The sequence below is a fragment of the Aegilops tauschii genome, chromosome 1 (assembly GCF_002575655.3).
Source record: "Aegilops tauschii subsp. strangulata cultivar AL8/78 chromosome 1, Aet v6.0, whole genome shotgun sequence".
NCBI lineage: Eukaryota > Viridiplantae > Streptophyta > Magnoliopsida > Poales > Poaceae > Aegilops > Aegilops tauschii.
Genome location: NC_053035.3, coordinates 41604472 through 41623696, shown reverse-complemented (window position 1 = coordinate 41623696; position 19225 = coordinate 41604472). Strand labels below are relative to the sequence as shown.

General features: G+C 46.9%; 1 protein-coding gene across 1 annotated transcript; it reads right to left on the bottom strand.

Moving 5' to 3' along the window:
• Positions 1–11950: 11950 nt before the first annotated feature.
• On the bottom strand, positions 11951–12665 carry LOC109749631 (CASP-like protein 4D1). Its single transcript, XM_020308584.1, has 3 exons — positions 12514–12665; positions 12215–12350; positions 11951–12115 (listed from the first exon to the last, which is right to left on the bottom strand). The coding sequence occupies exons 1-3, from the start codon at positions 12663–12665 to the stop codon at positions 11951–11953; spliced, it is 453 nt and encodes a 150-aa protein (XP_020164173.1).
• Between the last annotated feature and the right edge of the window lie 6560 nt (positions 12666–19225).

Here is a 19225-nt window from a genome sequence, read left to right as displayed (position 1 = left end):
TCATGTTTATTGCAATACGGTTATTCATGTAAGTTAGAGAACAATTGTTGTTCTGTTTACATGAATAAAAACCTTCTATGGTCATACACACCAACGAAAATGGTTTGTTGGATCTCGATCGTAGTGATACACATATTCATAATATTGAAGCCAAAAGATGCAAAGTTAATAATGATAGTGCAACTTATTTGTGGCACTGCCGTTTAGGTCATATTGGTGTAAAGCGCATGAAGAAACTCCATACTGATGGGATTTTGGAATCACTTGGTTATGAATCACTTGATGCTTGTGAACCGTGCCTCATGGGCAAGATGACTAAAACGCCGTTCTCCGGAACTATGGAGAGAGCAACAGATTTGTTGGAAATCATACATACAGATGTATGTGGTCCGATGAATATTGAGGCTCGTAGCAGGTATCATTATTTTCTGACCTTCACAGATGATTTGAGCAGATATGGGTATATCTCCTTAATGAAACAGAAGTCTGAAACATTTGAAAAGTTCATATAATCTCAGAGTGAAGCGGAAAATCATCGTAACAAGAAAATAAAGTTTCTACGATCTGATTGTGGAGAAGAGTATTTGAGTTACGAGTTTGGCCTTCATTTAAAACAATGTGAAATAGTTTCGCTACTCACGCCACCTAGAACACCATAGCATAATGGTGTGTCCGAACGTCATAACCGTACTTTATTGGATATAGTGCAATCTATGATGTCTCTTACCAATTTACCACTATCGTTTTGGGGTTATGCCTTAGAGACAGCTGCATTCATGTTAAATAGGGCACCATCAAAATCCGTTGAGACGACGCCTTATGAACTGAGGTTTAGCAAGAAACCAAAGTTGTCGTTTCTTAAAGTTTGGGGTTGCGATGCTTATGTGAAAAAGTTTCATCCTGATAAGCTCAAACCCAAATCGGAGAAATGTGTCTTCATAGGATACCCAAAGGAGACAGTTGGGTACACCTTCTATCACAGATCCGAAGGCAAGACATTCGTTGCTAAGAATGGATCCTTTCTAGAGAAGGAGTTTCTCTCGAAAGAAGTGAGTGGGAGGAAAGTAGAACTTGATGAGGTAACTGTACCTGCTCCCTTATTGGAAAGTAGTTCATCACAAGAAACGGTTCCTGTGACGTCTATACCAATGAGTGAGGGAGTTAATGATGATGATCATGAAACTTCAGATCAAGTTGTTACTAAACCTTGTAGGTCAACCAGAGTAAGATCCGCACCAGAGTGGTACGGTAATCCTGTTCTGGAGGTTATGTTACTAGACCATGACAAACCTACAAACTATGAAGGAGCGATGGTGAGCCCAGATTCCGCAAAATGGCTTGAGGCCATGAAATCTGAGATGAGATCCATGTATGAGAACAAAGTGTGGACTTTGGTTGACTTGCCCGATGATCGGCAAGCCATAGAAAATAAATGGATCTTCAAGAGGAAGACGGATGATGATAGTAGTGTTACTATCTACAAAGCTAGACTTGTCGGAAAAAGGTTTTTGACAAAGTTCAAGGTGTTGACTACGATGAGATTTTCTCACTCGCGGCGATGCTTAAGTCTGTCCGAACCATGTTAGCAATTGTCGCATTTTATGAAATCTGGTAAATGGATAAACAAAACTGCATTCCTTAATGGATTTATTAAAGAAGAGTTGTATATGATGCAACCAGAAGGTTTTTTCAATCCTAAAGGTGCTAACAAAATATGCAAGCTCCAGCGATCCATCTATGGACTGGTGCAAGCATCTCGGAGTAGGAATATACGCTTTGATAAGTTGATCAAAGGATATAGTTTTATACATACTTGCGATGAGGCTTGTATTTACAAGAAAGTGAGTGGGAGCACTACAACATTTCTGATAAGTATATGTAAGTGACATATTGTTGATCGGAAATAATGTAGAATTATTCTGCAAAGCATAAAGGAGTTTTTCAAAGAAAGACCTCGGTGAAGCTGCTTACATATTGAGCATCAAGATCTATAGAGATAGATCAAGACGCTTGATAAGTTTTTTCAATGAGTACATACCTTAACAAGATTTTGAAGTGGTTCAAAATGGAACAGTCAAAGAAAGAGTTTCTTGCCTGTGTTACAAGGTGTGAAATTGAGTAAGACTCAAAACCCGAACACGGCAGAAGATAGAAAAAGAATGAAAGTCATTCCCTATGCCTCGGCCATAGGTTCTATAAAGTATGCCATGCTGTGTACCCGATCTATTGTATACCCTACACTGATTTTGGCAAGGGAGTACAATAGTGATCTAGGAGTAGATCACTGGACAGCGGTCAAAATTATCCTTACTGGAATAAGGATATGTTTCTCGATTATGGAAGTGACAAAAGGCTCGTCGTAAAAGGTTACGTCGATGCAAGTTTTGACACTAATCTAGATGACTCTAAGTCTCGGTCTAGATACATATTGAAAGTGGGAGCAATTAGCTAGAGTAGCTCCATGCAGAGCATTGTAGACATAGAAATTTGCAAAATACTTACGGATCTGAATGTGACAGACCCGTTGACTAAAATTATCTCACAATCAAACCATGATCACACCTTAGTACTCTTTGAGTCTTAATCACATAGCAATGTGAACTAGATTACTGACTCTAGTAAACCCTTTGGGTGATGGTCACATGACGATGTGAACTATGGGTGTTAATCACATGGTGATGTGAACTATTCATGTTAAATCACATGGCGATGTGAACTAGATTATTGACTCTAGTGCAAGTGGGAGACTAAAGGAAATATGCCCTAGAGGCAATAATAATGTTATTATTTATTTCCTTATATCATGATAAATGTTTATTATTCATGCTAGAATTGTATTAACCGGAAACATAATACATGTGTGAATACATAGACAAACAGAGTGTCACTAGTATGCCTCTACTTGACTAGCTCGTTAATCAAAGATGGTTATGTTTCCTAGCCATAGACATAAGTTGTCATTTGATTAACGAGATCACCTCATTAGGAGAATGACATGATTGACTTGACCCATTCCGTTAGCTTAGCACCCGATCGTTTAGTATGTTGCTATTGCTTTCTTCATGACTTATACATGTTCCTCTGACTATGAGATTATGCAACTCCCCTTTACCGGAGGAACACTTTGTGTGCTACCAAACGTCACAACGTAAATGGGTGATTATAAAGGTGCTCTACAGGTGCCTCCAAAGGTACTTGTTGGGTTGGCGTATTTCGAGATTAGGATTTGTCACTCCGATTGTCGGAGAGGTATCTCTGGGCCCACTCGGTAATGCACATCACTATAAGCCTTGCAAGCATTGTGACTAATGAGTTAGTTGCGGGATGATGTGTTACGGAACGAGTAAAGAGACTTGCCGGTAACGAGATTGAACTAGGTATCGAGATACCGACGATCGAATCTCGGGCAAGTAACATACCGATGACAAAGGGAACAACGTATGTTGTTATGCGGTCTGACCGATAAAGATCTTCGTAGAATATGTGGGAGCCAATATGGGCATCCAGGTCCCGCTATTGGTTATTGACCGGAGACGTGTCTCGGTCATGTCTACATAGTTCACGAACCCGTAGGGTCCGCACGCTTAAAGTTACGATGACAGTTTTATTATGAGTTTATGTATGTTGATGTACCGAAGGAGTTCGGAGTCCGGGATGAGATCGGGGACATGACGAGGAGTCTCGAAATGGTCGAGACGTAAAGAGCAATATATTGGACGACTATATTCGGACTTCAGAAAGGTTCCGAGTGATTCGGGTATTTTTGGAGTACCGGAGAGTTACGGGAATACGTATTGGGCCTTATTGGGCCATACGGGAAAGAAGGAAAAGGGCCTCAAGGGTAGCCGCACCCCTCCCCTTGGTCTGGTCCGAATTGGACTAGGGAAGGGGGGCGTCCCCTTCCTTCCTTCTCTTTTTCCCTTCCTCTTTTCCTATTCCATATGGGAGGTGGAATCCTACTAGGACTCGACTAGGGAGTCCTAGTTGGACTCCACACTTGGTGCGCCCCCTCCTAGGGCCGGCCTCCTCCTCCCTTGCTCCTTTATATATGGGGCAAGGGGGCACCCCAGAGACACAACAATTGATCCTTGAGATCTCTTAGCCGTGTGCGGTGCCCCCCTCCACCATATTACACCTCGATAATACCGTTGCGGAGCTTAGGCGAAGCCCTACGTCGGTGGAACATCATTATCGTCACCACGCCGTCGTGCTGACGAAACTCTCCCTCAACACTCGGCTGGATCGGAGTTCGAGGGACGTTATCGAGCTGAACGTGTGTAGAACTCGGAGGTGCCGTACGTTCGGTACTTGATCGGTCGGATCGTGAAGACGTACGACTACATCAACCGCGTTGTGATAACGCTTCCGCTGTCGGTCTACGAGGGTACGTGGACAACACTCTCCCCTCTCGTTGCTATGCATCACCATGATCTTGCGTGTGCGTAGGAATTTTTTTGAAATTACTACGTTCCCCAACAGTGGCATGTGCATAGAGGGGCAAAAATGTCCATTAAACGTCAGGAAAACGGTCAAAGCCCTTTGACCGGACGAAAACGGCACGGAAGGGCATTTCTGTAGTGGCACATAACGGCAGAGGGGCAAATTTGAGCATGCTTCGAAATTAGGGGCAAATCTGAGTAGTGGGTTCGAGTTAGGGACACAAATGTAAAAGACCCATTCCTAGAGGTGTCACAAACAGCCCTAGAGTTCGTACTAAAATTACACCTTAAGATACACATCAACCAAAACCCTAATGTCACCTAGATACTCCAATGTCACCACAAGTATCCGCGGGTTTGATTATTCGATATGCATCACACAATCTCAGATTCATCGATTCAAACCAACACAAAGAACTTCAAAGAGTGCCCCAAAGTTTCTACCGGAGAGTCAAGACGAAAACGTGTGCCAACCCCTATGCATAGTTCACAAGGTCACAGAACCCGTAAGTTGATCACCAAAACATACATCAAGTAGATCACGTGAATATCTCATTGTCACCACAGATAAGCACATGCAAGACATACATCAAGTGTTCTCAACTCCTTAAAGACTCAATCCGATAAGATAACTTCAAAGGGAAAACTCAATCCATTAAAAGAAGGTAGAGGGGAAGAAACACTATATGATTCAACTATAGTAGCAAAGCTCGCGGTACATCAAGATCATGCCGTATAAAGAATACGAGAGAGAGAGAGAGAGAGAGAGATCAAACACATAGCTACTAGTACATACCCTCAGCCCCGAGGGTGAACTACTCCCTCCTCGTCATGGAGAGCGCCAGGATGATGAAGATAGCCACCGGTGATGATTCCCCCCTCCTGCAGGGTGCTGGAACAGGGTCCCGATTGGTTTTTGGTGGCTATAGAGGCTTGCAGCGGCTGAACTCCCGATCTAGGTTTCTTTTCGGGGGTTTCTGTATTTATAGGAATTTTTGCCGTCGGTTTCACGTCGGGGGGGTCCACGAGGAGCCCACAAGGACGGAGGGCGCGCCCTCCACCCTTGTGGAGGCCTCGTGGCTCTTCTAGCCCAACTCGTCTGCTTCGGGGGCTTCTTCTGGTCCATAAAAAATCACCGTAAATTTTCAGCTCATTTGGACTCCATTTGATATCCCTTTTCTGCGAAACTCAAAAAAAAAAAAAACAGAAATTGGCACTAGGCTCTAGGTTAATAGGTTAGTCCCAAAAATCATATAAAATAGCATATAAAACATCCAACATAGATAATATAATATCATGGAACAATCAAAAATTATAGATACGTTAGAGACGTATCAATGGCCTATTAGTGGGAGCGTGTAGGCAAGCGCGAAGTCCGTCGTTTAGTAGGTGAGATATATCCTATGCAAAAAGTTGTGTCCCTCTTATACGAGTTACTTTAATTTTATGGTAAAATTTAGACCTTTCATGCTTAAGGATGTTGGGTACCTTGTCAATACCAAAAGGAAACTCTATTTGGCATCCTCTTAAAATTCCAGTAAAAGACATTCATATTTGCACAATAAGTTCACACTTGGAGTTTAGTATCAATACAGATTTTCACTACTTTAATGTCTACTCTTTAATGTTTTAAGTTATCAATTATTGTTCAACAAATGTGTACTCCCTCCGGTTGGGTTTATTAGTCCAACACAGGTTCTTAAGTCTTCGATTTGACTAATAAAGCATGTATAATATGCCATAAAAATTATATGGTTAGAAACTATATTTGGCAGCGAATCTAAATATATACTTTTATAAAATATAATACATGTTTTCCTAGTTAAAATGAAGACCTATAAAACCTATGCATGACTTATAAACCCACCCGGAGGGAGTAAGATTGTTACATATTCAAGGTCATTTTTCGACTGCAGTTAAACGCATATGAAGTTTATGCTAAATGAAATATTCTTGTTGCAGAAAGATTAATCGTATGTATAATTAATATGAAGGTCATCTTTGTATGTATTAGCACACTTTTAAGTAACCATTAATTTGTGTCTTTGTTGTTACCAGTCTTTTTTCAAGGAAGGTCGAAACCTCTCAGCCTATGCATCCACGGATGCACGCATCCATAATATTATTGTTGTTGATACAAGGCAACGAGGCTAAAGTCATCAGCATAAGAGTACAACGGATACGGAACAATGTTAGAACCGGGACAACGGAAGTCTAGAACATCTATGATAAAGTCGATGTTCTTTCGTAAGAACGCATTCAAGAAGAGAGAACACACATGTGCCGACGTTCGCAATTCAAACCTGACATGGTAAGAACGAGAATTTTGATCTTAGATTATGGGTCCAACAAATCTTGGCCAGAACAATGGAACGAAGACAATGCCTTTAACAAGGTAATGACAGAAGTGTGATGCTACTAGTTCCAATCAGTAAAGGCCGAAGCACGGATTTTCACCTCCGCATATGCAGCGTTGTTCTAGTCACCATCATCATGGTGGAACATCAAGAGTTATACCCTCCAGTACTGAATGTGATATCGTTGTGGTGTCCCAGATGTACTTGCAAAGAAGGCCACCACCGGAAGTCCTCGCGAACATGCACCGACCTTCCCTAGATCAACAATTGGGCTTGATTGGTAGTCCTTCGCCTAACGAGATGAGTATTTACTCAACGACAAAGGTGAGGCGGTGATGCTAGCTTGCCAAAATTCCACATGAACACCACCCATGTTGGGTAGAGCCACCACACCGACCAGCTAAAATGGAAGAGTGACATGTCATAGTCGACAACGACAAATGGAGGTAGTGGCCTAAGCGGTGCGATTGGCATCTTCCCACCAAAAACCATCACCACAGTGCTTGCGAAAGCCGGACCCACGATCCAGTTGTAATGCAGCACGCGCCCACCTCTCCCACGGAGGAACCTACGCATGGCCTACCATGGACAAGGCTCCGATCCACCGCCGCAGGCTACCTCTTCCAGCCACAACACCGCCATTGCATGCACTGTGGCGCAGCCACCGCGTTGAGAACCCTAGATTACCGCCCCCATTGCCCATGTTGGTGCCGCCTCTCCTTGTTGCAGCGCCGCTGTTCTTCTTCCTCTATCTCACACAACTCAACTCTCTCTCTTCTCTGTTGCTTTGTTCTTCTCTCAAGAACACACGAATGCACACAGTGGGAAAAACCTCAGAAACCCACACGTACACACACACCTCACCGTGGAGAGACTAGCTTTGCTTTCTACTCCCGGTGAGACACACATACACTACATTGTTTTGCCCAGCCCTCACACGGAACTTTCTCATTGCTCAGTGCAAAGTATATATACACACGGCCACCACCCATGCCATCTAAACTCACACACCACTACTTTGACTCACTAACTACCTAGCTAGAATGCACACACCCGCACCACTTCTGCCATGCATGCACACACAACGGCCCGCCACACACATTGGCTTGGTCCGGTTATTACTCAACTAACTAACAACACAAACGTCCTGGCTTGAGTCGCTTCCAAGTTTCTGCTGGCCACTAGTTGAACTAGCGCATGCCACAACTAATGCATCCGATTCTTGCTCCATCTCCACCTGCACACAACTTGGCCGTCGGACTCATGGAGCTTTGACGCATGCATCTAACCAACATGCCTGAGTTAACTCAAAACAAATTAATCACCTATACAGCAAGGTTAACTCTAACAGCCCAATCTTAGTTGAGCCCTCGTAATATCCAAGGGTTACACTGCTCTAGCCAGAGGGCTTCTCACAAGACGAGAAGACGATCCAAATGTCGCCGACATATTCTAGCGGCAGCACAGGGATCGGGGTGCATCTTATGCACAATAACAATTGTCCATAATATCATCAAAGTATCTTACTCCCTTCGTTCCATAATATGGGTCGTTATTACATCTAATGTATGAGTATTTTAGATTCTCCCGCATCACTTGGCACAGAGATACTTTCCTGGTGCCGCCTTGTTGCCCCGCCGTTGGACGGCGCAACGAGCTTCTTCACCTGGTGATCTATGTGTTAGAATAAATCCGAGACATTATCGTCGATCATCCAAGTACCAAGCAATCACACGAGCACGACACCGAGATTTGTTAATGAGGTTCACCAATATGGCTACATCACCGGGCCTGACTACGGGTGCTCCTCCCCGTGACACCGTCACAATACCTCACACCGGTCACCCAGGCGCCGGCACACGCCACCGGCTCCCCCTTGCGCGCCTCTACTATTATGTTGGCATAGGTTACATCGTGTGTCTACCCCGCTATATATGAGAGGCCTAGGATATAAGTGTCCTATTAGGGCACAACTCCACATCCTATGTAAACACAATACAACTCCTAGTCCAACTGTAACCTACCTTGTATACAATATTCGACACAACTCTAACAAACTTCACCTTGGCGAATATTCTCCACCACGTTGGATTCGTTCATGCGTAAAACTTTCATGTACATTGGACTTGAGCTTATCCCATGAGTACCGCTGCTACTCCAAAAACTCCATGTGACTCCACCTGCAACTTGTAGTCCCTTCTTTTTTTTTGACAACAGTCAACACTCGAGCAAAATTAAGTTCCTTGTTACTCTAGTTTGCGTTTCCAACTTTCAGAGTATCCGTCCAACGCCATCACACACTGATCACTGACCTGCGTGAAAGTGAACAACTCAGATATTGGATGTCACACATAAGACTTACCTGAACTCAACATCACCGCTCCTTTCTTGACCGCCTGTCTGAAACTTGAACAAATTTCACCGTTGCTTGTAGTCATCCCGAGTCAAATTCGCAATTGTCTCACGACATGTATGACCACCAGAGCCCTGGCCCGTCTCCATGTCCCGTGCGCGTCGCACGCCTCGCCGCTATTACCGCGTCGAGCCTCCGCTGTCCCGGTCGAGTCTCAAGGGTCGTGAAACCACACCACTCAACCCCCACTACAGAATACCACCGATCATCACTGACCGATGACGAGTTTCACGCTTCCATCAGACCACTGGGCTCCAGTCCGAACTGCACGTCACTCGCTTTTTTTCTTGCTGAATAGGCTTCGACTCTCTGTGCACTTACGCCGTAGCCCCTCAATCCAGCTCCACCTTCAACATGACTCCATGGTGGTTGTACGTGCCACCCCGTCGACTCCAAGCTCTCATGTGCACCGTCTTGAATCAACCCCGTGCCATAGTCTTGTCGAAGCCACACAAACCATCGGGGCCCACGCCAGATGTTTCCATGCCCAGAAGTCGGTCACCATCAGCATCACGCTCCTATGGCGTCGTCGCCGATCTCACCACCGTCTTCTGTACCAACCGACTTGAGTCGGTCCATCAAACTGTCCAGCCGACCCAGGCGAACTTGTTCGACTGCAACGACACGCTTCAAGGCTCCCAAATCATCTTCCGTGAATTTCCATCCATCACATGATAATTTCATCTTAACTCACATGACTTCCCGCAACACCTTCAAGCATCTCTGTTGTGCCCATAATCTTTCAACCGTATCTGCCATGATCCAAGGTTCCAGTTCCGTTGAACTTCTCCACCTCAAACCCGATGCCCGATGGCGTCACGATTCTTCGTACGGCTGACCTTGAAAAATAAACAAGCTTCTACACGCAATGCCCAAGTACTCCAAGCACGTATACTAGTACTAGCAAATTTAACCAATAAATTGCTTTGGTTTTCACGTGATGGCTCCTGGCTCAACTCCCGATGCTGCTATTGCTTTGCCCTGTGTGCGCTTTCCGATGTACTGCCGTATCACGTCCGATGGATTTTCCTTCCGGTCAAATCAACCTGTTGCCGTGAGGTACATGAGGACTCGGTCCTCTTTTTGTCCAAAACAAATCTCAATTCGACTGCACGCATCCAGCTGGCCCATCTGCTTCATAGCGCCCACACGTGGGCCTTGGCCTGCACAAGGCCAACCTCCCAGCTTGCCAGACGATCCCACGAGCACGTACTTGCGCCCCCTGATGCTCGCCCATCCACCGCGATACATTCGATCGATCGCCGCACATCCCGCGTGCGCACGCGTTCTGCTGCCGCGCCCCGCAGCCACGGCCACGCGTATACTCGCCTGTTGTTGATTGCTGCAACTCGCCGAGATCATTCACGTAACTCTTCTGATTGCTTTTTTTCCGATCACGCTGAGAACCATACCGATGGCCGGCTGCATCTCAAACTCGATACTTCCTCTAGATCATCAATCTGCAGCCTCCTCGTAACTTTGCTCATGATACCACTTGTTACAATAAATCCGAGGCATTACCGTCGATCATCCGAGGACCAAGCAATCACACGAGCACGACACTAAGATTCGTTAACGAGGTTTATCAATATGGCTACATCCCCGGGCCTGACTACGGGCACTCCTCCCCGTGACACCGTCACAATACCTCACACTGGCCACCCGGGCGCCGGCACACGCCGCCGGCTCCCCCTTGCGCGTCTGTGCTATTATGTTGGCATAGGTTACATCGTGTGTCTACCCCCGCTATATATGAGAGGCCTAGGATACAAGTGTCCTATTAGGACACAACTCCACATCCTATATAAACACAATACAACTCCTAGTCCAACTGTAACCTACCTTGTACACAATATTCGACACAACTCTAACACTATGGCGTCCGAAGCCTCCCCTGGCTGCCTGCGAAATGGCGCAACTTCATCGTCGCGCTGACCGCCTGGGCCATCTGGAAGCATCGCAACGCGGCCATCTTCGAAGGCCTGCACCCCTCCACCGGTGATCTGATCACCGCCATCAAAGACGATGCTCGCCTATGGGCCAAGGCGGGCGCAAAGGGACTCGCTAGCATTATTCCTGTAACCTGAGCTATCTGTACCGAAGCTAAGCACCCTCCTTTTCCCCTGCTCATTGTCGCACCCTCGCAAGCGCCTCTTTGTGCACGCTTGCGAGGCTACACCTTGTATTTCTAAACAACTACTTTCTACCCTCTTATCAATGAAATGATATGCTGCTCAGCGTATTCACCAAAAAAATGAGTATTTTAGATGTAATAGTGTCTTATATTATGGGACACAGGGAGTAGAAACTAAGTTAGGACACTTAGAGGACTAACATGCTTTTGTTGAATAGAGAAATGAATACATCAATAAACTTTAGTGAAGTCGAGGAATATATGCATATTATCTCAGCAATCTTCCATACACAATCAAAATATACTCGTACATTCACGAGCAATTCATTCTAATATATATCCTCTCAATAGATCAAACAAGAGATCAGAACAATTTAATCTTTTTGAGATTGAAGGGGTAACTTTTAATCTGCACAAAATATGCAAACTTTCCTAAGGGGGGTGTACCAAAGCAAAACTCATATGACAGTACAAAGGTATATTACTGATGAAGTCACCTTGTTTTTTTCTGTGGAGTTGATCGATCAGACACCACCTTCAGAATCGTTTGTCGCCCTGGCGCAGAGCCTGGCAGAGACGACGGTGGCGCAGTTGGACAGGACCATGCCTACGAGGAGGAACACGACGGGGATGATCGCCTGTTCAAGTAGTTGACGAGAGCCTGCTTGTCTTCCTGCCTGCCGTCCCATTCGCCCGCCCGGACGTAGCGAAGAACGTCGTTGGTCGCGCCGAACCCGGCGCCGACGCCGCTTGCCAGCACGACGCTGATCGCCTGCGCAGCAAGCATCATAAGCTCATAACCCTGTCTACGAATCGTTGGCATGAACTTGACCAAAGGGAATCAGGAGGCATAGCCAGAGCAGCAGCTTACTATGTCGGCGCGCATGCTGATGTCGAGGATGATGGCGCTGGTTATCGCCCTTTTGCTCTTGCACAACAGGTACATGGCGACGGGTATCTGCAGCACGCTCCCCGCCGTCCCCACGACGGCCGACGCGACCACATAACTGTACGTGCGCCATGCCATTGCCATGCCACATCAGAACTCGTCCCATCTCAGAGGTTAGCTAGAGCTAGCGACGCAGTACGTGGTAGTACACTAGCTAGTACATTAGTACTACGCGCTGGCTTAGCTAGAACTAGAATATAAATCGGATACAGGGTACATACGTGTAGCTCTGGAGCTTGTAGATGCCCTGTGTATGGTCCCGATGGATGTAGTTGGCCAGAACGAAGCGCACGGACATGAGCAGGACGGCCACCATGAGCAGGCGCGCCAGGAGGCCGGCGGCGATAAACCCCGTCCACCGTGACACCGCCATCTCGATCCTAATTGCTCTCGATCGATCGATCAGCTCCTAGCTCGTGCTCTCCAGTCTCCATCGGCGTATGGCTACGGTACTTGTAGCTTAATTGGTTTGAGCCGGCCCAAGGCAGACGCGCAAACAGAGACGGCCGCCGTCCCGTCGGGGCGTGGTTTGTAGCTTTGTCTTTATTTTAGCTCCGGCCATGCAACGCTGCCTATCGACGCCATTTGTCATCGAAACGTCCGCCGACGCAAGCTCACAGCAAATTCACGCTCGGGTCTGTTGGCATGGCTGCATGTCGGCAGCAAGTAAAACTCCTTTTTACTGGCAAGGGCAGCCGTACGTTAAGAAATCTAATACGTACGCACATAGGTCAGAAACATCGGCCACTACCTAAGCACTTAGGTCAGCTCCCTAGGTCGGTTTGTTTTGGTCCTGTATAAGGGCATCACCAGCGTCTATCTCGCTCTACCCGTCCTCGCCGGCATTCATGCTCGAGCTTTTTTTTCGAATACGCAAAGCTTGCGTATCATTTCATTGATATAAGAAGTTAAGAGTGAATACAGATGGTGATACAAATCATACAACACATGACACGAACGCATTAGGCGTGAACATGGTATCCGGAGCTGAGAGACATGGGATGCTCGGCCCAGAAAGAGAAAACAACACAGCGAAAAACTCGCAATCCTAAGAAGCAACCCAAACCAAACCAACATGACGACCAATCTCCAAAACCACTACCGAGGACACAACGAGCAAACAAGACAGCACCTTCAGGAAGGAGAAGGACACCGAGACGCCATCGCCGCCCGATCCGGATAGCCGGACCTAGGGTTTCCCCTGTTGCTCGAACAGGGGCACAAATGTCGGCCATGGCAGCGCCTCCAAGAAGGGGACGGCACCCGCGGGTGTCGCTGGTGCCAGCATCGAAAGGTCGAGCAAGGATTTCACCTAGCCAGATCTGAGCAATCCCAAGCCGTCGGAGCAAGATTCGAAGAAGATGAAGCCAAGTTGTCGGTTGGAACCGCCACCGTAGGAAAGGGAGCTACGGCCGCCGCCAAAGGAGGCACCGGACGCCGCCAGATGTGAGAGCTACGGGACAGGTGGAAAGACGGGGCGAGGTTGGGCGGCTGGGCGGAAGTAGATGCGCGTCGGCGAAGCGGAGGTGACCTAAGACCCAGGCGAACGACGATCAGGAGAGGAGCGCAGATCCAGGCCGTTCGGACCATTGCCGTAGTGACGCGGACGAACCAAGGAGCTAGAAAGGGGGCGCAGCTCCAGGAGCAAGCCGGAGTCGGAGCCGCACCGGGGTGGAAGCCGGCCAACCGAGAACACCTGCAGGGGTTGGAGCGGAGCAGGCGAGATGTTGGCGAGCCGGAGGAGCCGACAGGGACGCAGCGCACATGGAATACCGGGTCTGGAGCCGCACCGGCCTACCATGGAGGGAGTTGGGGACGCGTCCATGGCCGCCGGGCCGAAGCCGCACCTGCAGGGTGGAGGGCGAGCGCGCAGGGAGCTCGCACCAGCCACGCACCCGGCCGGCGCGATGCAGGAGGTAGCCGCCGCCGGGCAATCAGCGCCGCCAGAGCACCCATAGCTCGCGGGTGGGGGAGGGGCGGGGGACGCCGCAATGAGGGGAGGCACGTCGGAGGAGAGCCAGGACCCGGCGTGGCCGTGCCGGCCAGCCTCCGGCGTTGGGGACGCGGGGGCGGATGGCGAGGACGTGGAGGATGGGGAGAGCTAGGAGAAGCAGCTCGTCGGTGAAGAACAGCCCCGCCGCCACCATTCCAGGGCTCGGCGCGGCTTGGCCGGCCAGCCCTCCGGCGGCGGCGGCGCCGGAGCAGGCGGACGGGGGCTTCGTGTTGGGGAACGTAGCAGAAATTCAAAATTTTCTACGCATCACCAAGATCAATCTATGGAGTACTCTAGCAATGAGGGGAAGGGGAGTGCATCTACATACCCTTGTAGATCGCGATGCGGAAGCGTTCAAGAGAACGGGGTTGATGGAGTCGTACTCGTCGTGATCCAAATCACCGATGATCCTAGCGCCGAACGGACGGCACCTCCACGTTCAACACACGTACGGAGCAGCGACGTCTCCTCCTTCTTGATTCAGTAAGGGGGGAGGAGAGGTTGATGGAGATCCAGCAGCACGACAGCGTGGTGGTGGAAGTAGCAGGATCCCGGCAGGGCTTCGCCAAGCGCAAGCGGGGAGGAAGAGGTGTCACGGTAGGGAGAGGGAGGCGCCAGGGGCTAGGGTATTGCTGCCCTCCCTCCCCCCACTATATATAGGGCCAAGGGAGAGGGGGGGTGCAGCCTTGGCCCTTCCTCCAAGGAAGGGTGCGGCCAGGGAGGAGTCCTTCCTCCCCAAGGCACCTCGGAGGTGCCTTCCCCCTTTAGGACTCTCCCTTTTTTCTTATCTCTTGCGCATGGGCCTCTTGGGGCTGGTGCCCTTGGCCCATATAGGCCAAGGCGCACCCCCTACAGCCCATGTGGCCCCCCGGGGCTGGTGGACCCCCTTGGTGGACCCCCGGATCCCTTTCGGCACTCCCGGTACAATACCGATAAAGTGCGAAACTTTTCCCGCGACCAAAATAAGACTTCCCATATATAAATCTTTACCTCCGGACCATTCCGGAACTCCTCGTGACGTCCGGGATCTCATCCGGGACTCCGAACAACTTTTGGGTTACCGCATACTGATATCTCTATAACCCTAGCGTCACCGAACCTTAAGTGTGTAGACCCTACGGGTTCGGGAACCATGCAGACATGACCGAGACGTTCTCCGGCCAATAACCAATAGCGGGATCTGGATACCCATGTTGGTTCCCACATGTTCCACGATGATCTCATCGGATGAACCACGATGTCGGGGATTCAATCAATCCCGTATACAATTCCCTTTGTCTACCGGTATGTTACTTGCTCGAGATTCGATCGTCGGTATCCCTATACCTTGTTCAATCTCGTTACCGGCAAGTCTCTTTACTCGTTCCGTAACTCACATCATCCCGTGATCAACTCCTTGGTCACATTGTGCACATTATGATGATGTCCTACCGAGTGGGCCCAGAGATACCTCTCCGTTTACACGGAGTGACAAATCCCAGTCTCGATTCGTGCCAACCCAACAGACACTTTCGGAGATACCTGTAGTGCACCTTTATAGTCACCCAGTTACGTTGTGACGTTTGGTACACCCAAAGCATTCCTACGGTATCTGGGAGTTGCACAATCTCATGGTCTAAGGAACTGATACTTGACATTAGAAAAGCTCTGAGCAAACGAACTACACGATCTTGTGCTAGGCTTAGGATTGGGTCTTGTCCATCACATCATTCTCCTAATGATGTGATCCCGTTATCAACGACATCCAATGTCCATGGTCAGGAAACCGTAACCATCTATTGATCAACGAGCTAGTCAACTAGAGGCTTACTAGGGACATGGTGTTGTCTATGTATCCACACATGCATCTGAGTTTCCTATCAATACAATTCTAGCATGGATAATAAACGATTATCATGAACAAGGAAATATAATAATAACCTATTTATTATTGCCTCTAGGGCATATTTCCAACAGTCTCCCACTTGCACTAGAGTCAATAATCTAGTTCACATCACCATGTGATTAACACTGACAGGTCACATCACCATGTGACCAACATCCAAAGAGTTTACTAGAGTCAACAATCTAGTTCACATCACTATGTGATTAACACTCAACGAGTTCTGGTTTGATCATGTTATGCTTATGAGAGAGGTTATTAATCAACGGGTCTGAACCTTTCAGATCCGTGTGTGCTTTACGAATATCTATGTCATCTTGTGGATGATACCACGCGCTATTTGGAGCCATTTCAAATAATTGCTCTACTATACGAATCCGGTTTACTACTCAGAGTCATCCGGATTAGTGTCAAAGTTCGCATCGACGTAGCCCTTTACGACAAACTCCTTTTCACCTCCATAATCGAGAAAATTCCTTAGTCCACTAGATACTAAGGATAAGTTCGACCGCTGTCATGTGATCCATTCCCGGATCACTATTGTACCCCTTGACCAACTCATGGCAAGGCACACTCCATGTGCGGTACACAGCATAGCACACTGTAGAGCCTACGTCTGAAGCATAGAGGACGACCTTCGTCCTTTCTCTCTCTTCTGCTGTGGTCAGGTCTTGAGTCTTACTCAATACTCACACCTTGTAACACAGCCAAGAACTCCTTCTTTGCTGATCTATTTTGAACTCTTTCAAAATCATGTCAAGGTGTGTGTTCTTTGAAAGTATCATCGGGCGTCTTGAGCTGTCTCTATAGATCTTGATGCCCAATATGTAAGCAGCTTTTATCCAGGTCTTCCTTTGAAAAACTCCTTTCAAACAACCCTTTATGCTTTCCAGAAATTTTACATCATTTCGGATCAACAATATGTCATTCACATATACTTATCATAAATGTTGTAGCGCTCCCACTCACTTTATTGTAAATACAAGTTTCTAACAAACTTTGTATAAACCCAAAAACTTTGATCACTCCATCAAAGCATATATTCTGACTCCGAGATGCTTGCTCTTAGTCCATGGAAGGATCGCTGGAGCTAGCATACCTTTTAGCATCCTTAGGATCGACAAAACCTTTCTGATTATATCACATACAACCTTTCCTTATGAAAACTGGTAAGGAAACTTGTTTTGACATCCATCTGCCAGATTTCATAAATGCAGCTAATGCTAACATGATCCCGACGGACTTAAGCATCGCTACGGATGAGGAAATCTCATCGTAGTCAACTCCTTGAACTTGTGGAAATACTCTTTGCCACAAGTCGAGCTTCATAGACGGTAACATTACCGTCCACATCCGTCTTCTTCTCAAAGATCTATTTATCTCGGATTTCATGGCTTCTAACCATTTGTCGGAATATGGGCCCACCATCGCTTCTCCATAGCTCGTAGGTTCATTGTTGTCTAGCAACATGACTTCCAAGACAGGATCACGCACTACTCTGAAGTAGTACGCATCCTCGTCGTCCTACGAGGTTTGGCAGTGACTTGATCCGAAGTTTCATGATCACTATCATAAGCTTCCACTTCAATTGGTGTAGGTGCCACAGGAACAACTTCCTGTGCCCTGCTACACACTAGTTGAAGTGACGGTTCAATAACCTCATCAAGTCTCTACCATCCTCCCACTCAATTCTTTCGAGAGAAACTTTTTCTCGAGAAAGGACTCGTTTCTAGAAGAAATTACTTTTGCTTCCAGATCTGAAATAGGAGGTATACCCAACTGTTTTGGGTTTTCTATGAAGATGCATTTATCCTCTTTGGGTTCGAGCTTATCAGCCTGAAACATTTTTCACATAAGCGTCGCAGCCCCAAACTTTTAAGAAACGACAACTTAGGTTTCTCTAAACGGTGTCGTCTCAACGGAATTGCGTGGTGCCCTATTTAAAGTGAATGCGGTTGTCTCTAATGCTTAACCCATAAACGATAGTGGTAATTCGATAAGAAACATCATGGTATGCACCATATCCAATAGGGTGCAGTTATGATGTTCGGACACACCATCACACTATGGTGTTCCAGGCGGTATTAATTGTGAAACACTTTCCACAATGTCTTAATTGTGTGCCAAACTCGTAACTCAGATACTCATCTCTATGATCATATCATAGACATTTTATCCTCTTGTCACGACGATCTTCAACTTCACTCTGAAATTACTTGAACCTTGCAATAATTCAGACTTGTGTTTCATCAAGTAAATATTCTCAGCATCTACTCAAATCATCTGTGAAGTAAGAACATAACGATATCCACTGCATGCCTCAGCACTCATTGGACTGCACACATCAAATGTATTACTTCCAACAAGTTGCTCTCTTGTTCCATCTTACTGAAAACGAGGCCTTTCAGTCATCTTGCCCATGTGGTATGATTTGCATGTCTCAAGTGATTCAAAATCAAGTGAGTCCAAATGATCCATCTGCATGGAGTTTCTTCATGCATATATACCAATAGACATGGTTCGCATGTCTCAATCTTTTCAAAAACGAGTGAGTCCAAAGATCCATCTACATGGAGCTTCTTCATGCGTTTTATCCCAATATGACTCAAATAGCAGTGCCACAAGTATGTGGTACTATCATTACTATCTTATATCTTTTGTCATGAACATGTGTATCACTACGATCGAGATTCATTTTAGGTGCAAGACCATTGAAGGTATTATTCAAATAAATAGAGTAACCATTATTCTCCTTAAATGAATAACCGTATGGCGATAAACATAATCCAATCATGCTTAACGCAAACACCAAATCTCGATGGTAGAGGGAGCATCGATGCTTGATCACATCAACCTTGGAAACACTTCCAACACATATCGTCATCTCACCTTTAGCTAGTCTCCGTTTATTCCGCAGCTTTTATTTCGTGTTACTAACACTTAGCAACCGAACCGGTATCTAATACCCTGGTGCTGCTGGGAGTACTAGTAAAGTACACATTCATATAACGTATATCCAATATACTTCTGTCAACCTTGCCTGCCTTCTCATCTACCA